The 8,562-nt window shown below is 36.6% G+C and overlaps 1 protein-coding gene across 9 annotated transcripts in view; it reads left to right on the top strand.

Moving 5' to 3' along the window:
* The window catches only part of LOC109848225 (OTU domain-containing protein DDB_G0284757-like), a 9,547-nt gene continuing 1,151 nt past the window's right edge, over window positions 167–8,562 (top strand). Inside the window, exons 1-10 of one of the 9 annotated variants that reach the window (XM_020417639.1) lie at window positions 170–553; window positions 2,259–2,268; window positions 2,398–2,459; window positions 2,574–2,645; window positions 2,741–2,901; window positions 4,372–4,445; window positions 6,753–6,807; window positions 7,245–7,319; window positions 7,492–7,565; window positions 7,653–7,701. In XM_020417639.1, coding sequence (XP_020273228.1) covers window positions 2,627–2,645; window positions 2,741–2,901; window positions 4,372–4,445; window positions 6,753–6,807; window positions 7,245–7,319; window positions 7,492–7,565; window positions 7,653–7,701 — 507 coding nt within the window. In that variant the 5' untranslated portion in view covers window positions 170–553; window positions 2,259–2,268; window positions 2,398–2,459; window positions 2,574–2,626. Of the gene's footprint in view, window positions 554–2,258; window positions 2,646–2,740; window positions 2,902–4,371; window positions 4,446–6,752; window positions 6,808–7,244; window positions 7,320–7,491; window positions 7,566–7,652; window positions 7,702–8,562 lie in introns of all 9 variants that reach the window. The other 8 variants (XM_020417638.1, XM_020417635.1, XM_020417634.1 and 5 more) reach the window with 8 other exon arrangements.

The raw sequence follows: 8,562 nt of genomic DNA, 5'->3' as shown, positions 1-8,562 counted from the left end.
AGCCGTTAGATCTGGATCGAACTGATGGTGACAATCCGGCGTTCCGCTTGGGCTGAGGGCCAGGAGACCGGCCGTGCATCGGGAGGACGATGGTGGGGCCCGCCCACTGAGGACCGTCAGATTGATACTATATTGGCAGAGATTCCCTTTTCTCCCCGTGATACAAACAAACAGAGGTCCCTGAAGCATCTCAGCCGTCCACGCGTCAGTCACATCGGGCGGTCGGGAACCAACGCCAATCACGACCAACGGACCGTTGGCGAGAGGATAGAGCCGGCGACGTCACCCCTTATGCCGAGCGAGTGGGACCCGCATGTCAGTGAGCGGGTCATGAGTGGGTGCGGAGTGTGTTTGTGGACTCGAAGCAGGATACAGCCGCGCCGCTTAAATCGGACTTATTCATCCGTGACGTCCGCGAGATTTCTCTTTCTCCCGGTTCTCTCTCTCATTTTGTTGCGTGGCGTCTGGATGTCTTCTCTTTTTTCCCCACCAGAAACAAGAATTTTCTCTTAATTTCATCGGATTTTTCATTTTCGGATTGCGTCGATCTCGAGTAAGTTGTTGAATTCAATTATAGTTTTCATCGATCTAATTAGAAATTGATACCTCGCTTAGTTCAATTGTGATACTGCTTTAGACTTTTGATTCTGGATATGCGATTGATTGAGTTTTAGAGGAATTGATCAGATCGTTCTTAGATCAAATTCATCTTCTTGAGTTCAGATGATTTTTGACCGATAATCTTTATATCTAATCCGATGAATATCATCAGTAGAGAGCTTGATCTTAGTTAATTTAGGAAGAATGAAATAGATTGTCTCTTTCTGTTTTTATTTCTACTTCTTACAGTTAAATTATGACAGTGCTGTAGTATTTGCTTCTTGATATGCGATTGATTGAGTTTTAGAACAATAGTTGTTTGATTGAACTGATTGGATCAATCTTAGATTAAGTTCATGTTCTTGAGCTCTGATGAACTTTTTGGTCGATAATATTAAATAGCATTAGCTATTTGTGTTTCTCTGATGAATTTCATCATTAGAGCACCTCTCATTAACGAAATATATCAGTGGAGCACCTGATTTTAGATTCTTAGTTAATAATTTAGGAAGAATGGGGTAGATCGTGTCTGAAAAGACTCATTTTTTTTTGCATTAAGATATGTGATTGAGTTTCAGAAGGATTATTGTTGATTGAATTGGTCATATCAATCTTAGATTGAGTTCATGTTCTAGAGTTCTAGAGTTCAGATGATTGAATTGTTCTAGAGTTAATTTAGCAAATTTAGCAAGAGTCAAATAGATAGTTTGTATTTTATTTGATACTCATGTCAATTGCCATAACCTCTTCTTGGTCATAAACTTACAGTTATTCCTTTTGCTCTTGAGAAGCAGCATGCTCCGACCGCTTTTCATTAATCTTGTATGTACATGTAATGTTTTGTGGTATGAGCCAGCTACGAAAAGAGGAAGAATCTATCGTTCACAGATCAGTGGCTAATAATCCAATTATGGCATATTTCCAGGGTGGACACACTTGAAGTAATTTGTTAGGAGAGTTTACCGATACTTGATACCTTTTCAGAATCTTGTAGACCATAACTTGGACTCTTTAAAAATTTTTAAATAATCCATGACTATTTTTTTGAGATCTAACAGGTAAGATGGTTATCCCCTTTGTAGTATGGAGTTAATGCACTGCTATCCTTGTATGCCAGCTTGCTTCATCAAAAACTTGATCTTGTAGAAGAGTGAAGGACTTCCTTTTGAGAAATATGTTGATTATAAGTTATCACCAGAGGATAATGACTTCATTTTTTGCACATTTCTTATTCTCTATTAGGATAGACTTAGGATGATGACTATCCTTAATAGCATAGTTTCCATCTTATTTTAGAAGGAATCATCCTCTAGTTTGGAGAGAACAAATATTAATTTTCTGGAGAGTATGAATAATAGAAACAATGAAGTAATCCAGTGTAAATTGAAGTTAACCTTGAACCTATTTGTGATCAATGCTGCATCTTGGATATCTCTGCTTTAACCATTAAATGCTTCCCAGGCTCCTTTCTTCATTCCTAATAATGATAGCCGAAATAAGAAAACGTGGACTTTTAAAGCTATCTGAGGTCCCAATGGTTAATTTTTCCTCTGGTGGATAATTTACTCTACGCTGTATTTTTGGCGTCTTTAACTGTGTTAAGAAATATTTAGGTGGTGTAAGATTTTAAGATTAATTGATGTGTGTCCCTTTGGCAGCTTATTGCAGGTACTGTTGTTCTTCCAGGATATTTTAGTTGAAGATTTATCATAAGCTGATGATTATGTATGATCAAGATCCTGATATTCTTCGTTGGGGTCTTGACATTCTTCATGTTGAACCATATCCCAATACCAGCTACTGTGGGTCAACTGCTCAAAATGATGCCCACTTCTATGATTTGGGTTATACAAGAGAAGGTAATTTTGGTACAGACCATATTTGTGTAGAGAATGATGAGATTATCGCACATGCTCTTCAGGAAGAATTTTCGCAACTTGCTGTTGCAGAAGCTACTTGTCCTTCACATGCAGGTGAAGAACATTCCCAAGCATCTGTTCTTACACAAGACTGGTTCATTCCACCAATGAGTGATTTCTATCCAGGTACTTATAGATGATTGGACATGCTTATTTGAGTGTGCAATGTGTTAGATTCCTGTCATTTCTCCTCTACTAATATGATACACGTGTCCATACAGCCAGTGAGCGTGTTCGGGTGGAAGGCGATGTGGACTCCTCTAGTTCATGTTCAACGTTAGGTGAAATACCATATGAATTGGAGGAGTTTGAACTTTATGATGACTCCTCTGCTCTAGAAGGTGAATTAGGCAAAAGATTGAATCAGATGGTCTCTATTCCTGTGAGTCTGAGCATAACTTTTTTCTGGATTTGCTCGAGTTATTATCTAGTTAAATTCAACATTTCTGTGGACCTAGTTGTACTTTATTTCCTCTTTTCTAACCTTTATATATTTGTTTTTCTATCATTATGTTGTATCTTTAAAATATGAACAATGCAAATAATGATTTTAAAGCGCAAAAGGAGACTTTAGCCTACGATTATATGATATATTCATCTATAATGACTACCACCTTTAACTTGTGTTTGCATTTGTCTCGTGCTTTGTTGAGACAGAATTCTATATGCTATCAAGATTCCCCATAACTTGGGAATTTTGGTACAGCTGTAGAGGCTTTGAGATGTTATCAAAGTTGTCTAGATTCAAAAAATCAAAAAAAAGAAAGTACTGCTGCAAAACACCCAGATTTTAGTCAATAAAGCGCTCAACCTGTGGGATGAGAATGTAAAAATAACTCCTTAAACACAATCTCGGAGTTTAATATGATTACACAGGTTTAAAATGGCGTTAGAGTCAAGTGTACCATATAAAGTGGATAGGATTAGAAAATATTGGTATGCAAAAGTGGCCCATGCACAATCTACGAGAGTGTGTCAATATAAAGGCATAATACTCCATCCTTAGAACAATTGAGCTTTGATGTAGTGGTAGAAACTTTATGGGGGAACATCCTTAACTTTTTTATTTGTCAAATACTCGAGAGGTTTTTGTTTATTGCTTTTTTTACGTGAATTAACTTCTATTGTTTCATGTTTACTTTATTTGTGGCCTAGTGGTTGGGGCTTGGGGCCTTGGCTCAAAAGGTTAAGGGTTGATCCTTGTCTATGACATGACTATCCCCAATTTCTAATGATTAGGCATTGCAACAATTGTGCTATTCATATGGGTTTGGACTGCTTTTTTCTTTTCTTTTTCTTTTTTTTTTTTTGGGGGGGGGGGGGGGGGGCTTTGATTTACTTGGCGTGCTAAGCCAAGGTTCCTCGAAAAAAATAAAATGAAAAAAGTTGAATTTCTTAATTTTTTTTGACACCATTGTTTTGAACATGTTTCTTCTGTCTATATGTATGCTTGTGTGAATTTTTGTTCCATCTTTGCACACATGCACTTGTTTACTAGATACATGTCCATGTGATTTCATCTGATATTTGTTGCAAAAAATATGTAATATTGCTAGCTGTACCATTGTATTAATAGCTACTGCTCTTCTCAGTTTATTTAATGCAATATTTGGCATCTTTTAAGGGAAAAGTAAGAATTTATTTAATGCCAATATAGCAGAAGGCATGCTTCTTTAATGGAGCTTTATATATATTGTATTAATGGGATTTGTGTACAAAAGCACAAAAGTTTGGTATGAGGCTTTGGTCATGGTAGTGCTGCCGTAGCTCACTAGTACTTCTTTTTTGTTTGTGTGTTTGTTTGAGTTTTATAAGAACCAGCTTGCCCTGATATGTTGATTCGTCTCTACAGCATGTTCCACGAATCAATGGAGAAATTCCATCTGTGGATGAAGCTACGTCAGATCATCAGAGGCTTCTTGACAGGTACTGCCTTCTGGAATTTATCTTAAAGCACGAGTGAAAATGTTGTGTTGGATCTGAAGACCTCAGGATATAGTACTGCTGCCATTATTGTATTAAATATTAAGTTGATCACAGTGCATATGCTGTTCAATAAAGCAAACTCTTGAATATATACTTTTGTAGGGGTGCGTGTGTGTGTTCTATGGTTTCAACTATGAAAGTACTTCTGCTGGAATATTCACTTATCTAGCTTGTGTTCAATGGAATATTATCTGGTGAGTGAGTGAACATCTGTATGGTCACTAATCAATTGGATTTTGATGAATAAGGTGCACGAAGTGTGACAATCTATTAGAAGCTAACAGCTCCAATTTACATATTTAGCTACTTAAGTTTGAAATCGTAATTAATGCTAAGACTGGTGTAGTGATACGATTGATCTCTTACTCTTGCATATACTTCTATTTTTTTATTATCATTTCTTTAAAAAAGAAGGTTGTCCTAAAAAAATATAATATGATGTTTCCAAAGATTTTTTTTGAGGAATTGAATTTTAATTTTATGAAGATTCCACCTCTCTTTTTGGACTAGCTCAAGGATTCACCTTCAAGTTTCAACAGAGTTTGATGTCACTTGAGTACACGACGGAGTTGGTCGATGGCTTCAGTTTGGGTACTGTAGCAAATTGTGCTTAAGAACTTACAACAAAAGGAAATAAAATAGTGCTCTCCGAATAAGGTAATTCTATTTTTATTGGAAATAGAGGAAGATTTGTGTAATTGACTGAGAAAAGGGATGTATACAGAGCGAGAGAATATAGTGGATGGTTTTGTTCGGCATATGCAGTGGATATGGATATGAATATAGATATTTGATTAGATATTGAACTTTGTACATGTATTTAATTAAACGATTTTGGATTCAGTCAGCTACCAATAGTAACTGATATTATTGAATATGATTACTGTTGCCAAGAAGTAAAGTATAGAAATCATATCAGTTGTTGATTTTAATTGTATTGTAATGCAATACTCTGTAAACTTAATATATAAGCATGAGGTCAAGTTCCTACACGGGCGGATCGAGAAATTTTTACCTAAATATTTGTTTGGCTTATTAATGCCTGGAATCTTGAGCATTCAGTCCATCTCAAGTAGGTTATGCTCTGATGTTTCTCACTTGTCTCTTGAGCTGTACGTTGGCCAGCTGTCATATGTGATAAAATTTAATCAGTTTCTACCTATTAGTTGGGAAAGATAGATATTGGTATTGCTTGGCAACACTAGTACGAGTGTGGGGACATGGAAATCATCGAACTTGGATGTCAGAATATGGTATGTTTAGACGTGTATGTTCGTCTTATGCGTGTAATGGAAATAACTTATAGCATCTTAAAAGAAACAATTATTAACAATGCTATCCTTGCTATGCTAATTGCTTATACAATTTAGAAATAATTTGAAGCGCAAATGTATAACTATTCTAACGGGATTTAATTTTATATATCTACATCACGGGTCAACTGAAAAGAATATTTCTGTCCTTTCCATTAATAGTTTACTCTTATATAACCTGTGGTAATTGGCTTTAACAAATAAACTGAAGATAGCCGTTATCTAATGGCTTATATTGTTTAGTGGATGATTTGCATTAATAAGGTACTAAGGTTTCCTTTCTTTCTACTCATTCTTTTTTTTTTTACTTTCTTTGTCATTTCTTCTTTCCCTTGCTGAGCTGTCTTTTGACCTTGTCTCTCCAATTTCTCGTTTCCTTTTCTTTTGACATTTTTTCAGTCAAGAACTGGGTATGCTTATCATATTCTGAAAAGGCATAGCTTTACTTGTTTCTTCGATTTTCCACGACACACACACACACATACACACATACATACATACGTACATATATCTTTGCCTTACTAAGAATTTGTTTGTCATATGTCTCCAATGCACATGCGTGTCCCTGTCTCAAAGCTTGTGCATAAAATAATTGTCATCATACGTTTGTTGTAAGATGACACTGAACTAAATGCTTCATTTCTTCCCTTGTGATTTTTAGGTTCTCCTGTGACAAATCATTGATTCAACATGCACATGCATGCACAGATAGATAAACTATACTTTTAGCTGTATCTTTGTGTGTAGACTTTGAGCATCCATGTCTTTGCCAGAATACATCACTAGTGTCATTCGTAGTTTTAAAATCTGCGTTAGTCATGATGATGATGTGCTGTCCTTCGTGTATGCTGTTTAGAATTTATTAACTTGAGTTTTCCATGTTCTCTTTTACAGTTTCTATTTTCTGCTACTGATGTTGCTATTTGTCTTGTAGATTACAGTTATATGAGCTGGTCGAGCTTAAGGTTCAAGGAGATGGTAACTGTCAGGTTTGTTAACCTATGGTTTTGTTTGGTTTAAGCTGCTTTCAGGTTCTTTTAGTGTTGCTTTGTTATCATTTGACAATTAGAAATCCAAATATTTTATATAATGTGAAAATAGTAGGCTTACTTAATGGTCCAAGGGTGTAAAACGATCCAAGGGCTGAAATTTAATAGGTCATTTAATCCAGGGCTAAAGCTTATTTGATCACTTAGGTAAGGCTTGAGCTGAAAATATAAAGCACTTAGCTATTTTAATCCTTACCTAAGACTCACAATCACATATAACTCCTTGCATTTCCAGCTTCGTTACTTGATTTTCTTTCTGTTTTCTCCAAGCATTAATGATGATTTCCCTGAAGTGCTCCACTAGCTTCCTTGTCTTTCTTGTCTTTGTAATTTTCCTGCTTGTTAATTGGTGTCACTTGTTTTCTACATTTGTTCAGTTCCGAGCTCTATCTGATCAATTTTACCGTACTCCTGAACACCACAAGTTCGTGCGGCAGCAGGTTATCAATCAGGTTTGGCCATCATTTATCAATAGTTATATTTAGTAAGCATAGTTTGGATGCTGCGTGTTCCATCAATTAGGTTTAGGTTTTCTCCTCTGTAATGTCTTTTGTTTCATGCCTATTTTATTTGCTTCATTTTTTGAGATATGTGCTGCTAAGTTTCTTTTGATTTTGTTTCCAGCTTAAATCTCACCCAGAGAACTATGAGGGATATGTCCCCATGGCTTACGGTGACTATCTGAAAAAGCTGTCAAAGTATGATCTCTTTAATTCTATACAAGATATTTGAAACATAACGGAGATGCGAGAATGTATATTAATGTGATTCCCACTGTAAAGCAGGAGTGGGGAATGGGGCGATCATGTTACTCTACAGGCTGCTGCAGATTCTGTATGTTGAGATTTTCTTTTACATTCTGTTTTATTGTTTCTTTCTTTTCTTACTGCAATATGATAAAAATGTTTTCACCACAAGGTTATTGTCTCTTAAATTTCTGACATTTTTTGGGGTTAGATACACAGCTGCATCAATAACTCTTAAGGACTTACCCTTTTTACCCATAGTCAGGACTTGATTATAAGAGTGGTCCGAGCATGAACCTTGTCTTGTAGAATCTACTTGAATCAGATTTCATTGCAAGAACCTGGAACTAGGAAGATTATGCATAATCTAGACCCTGCACATGACCACGGAACTTTGCACAGTCACAGGAAAAAAGAGAAAAGGAAAAGAGTAAAAAGGAAAAAGAGAAAAATTATATGTCTCTGCAATATTAGATTGTTGACCTAAGTGGATTTTTTTTCTCGGTGAAGGTATATATCGTCTTCCGCTATGTTAGCATTGATTACTTACAGTGTTTTAGAATGTGCTAGGCGCCTCTGGGCGCCGGACCTAGCGCTTAGGCGGATGTTTAAGCAGCATGTACCCGTTTTTAGCATCAGGAGGGGAAGGATTCTTTTCAAAGATTCAAAATCCTATTCTTGTCGCTTACCAAGGATGGACTTCTATGCAAAGTTTCGATCCGATCTATTTTGACTTAGCTCATTCTCTTCATTCGTTGCTATGCATAAACGATCACTATAACCCTTTTTGAGAGGTGCAGACTGCATAAGCGGCTCAAGGTCTAAGTACCGCTTAGGCCTGGGGGCATCTAGGCAGGAACCCAGACAGCCTTTTGCTCAGGGTCTAAGTATTGGTTAGGCCTGGAGGCCAGGGGCACCTACGGCAGGCACCCAGATTGCTTTTTAAAAC

Source organism: Asparagus officinalis, chromosome 7 (genome assembly GCF_001876935.1).
Source record: "Asparagus officinalis chromosome 7, Aspof.V1, whole genome shotgun sequence".
Taxonomy (NCBI): domain Eukaryota; kingdom Viridiplantae; phylum Streptophyta; class Magnoliopsida; order Asparagales; family Asparagaceae; genus Asparagus; species Asparagus officinalis.
This window is presented reverse-complemented; position numbering and strand designations above follow the sequence as displayed.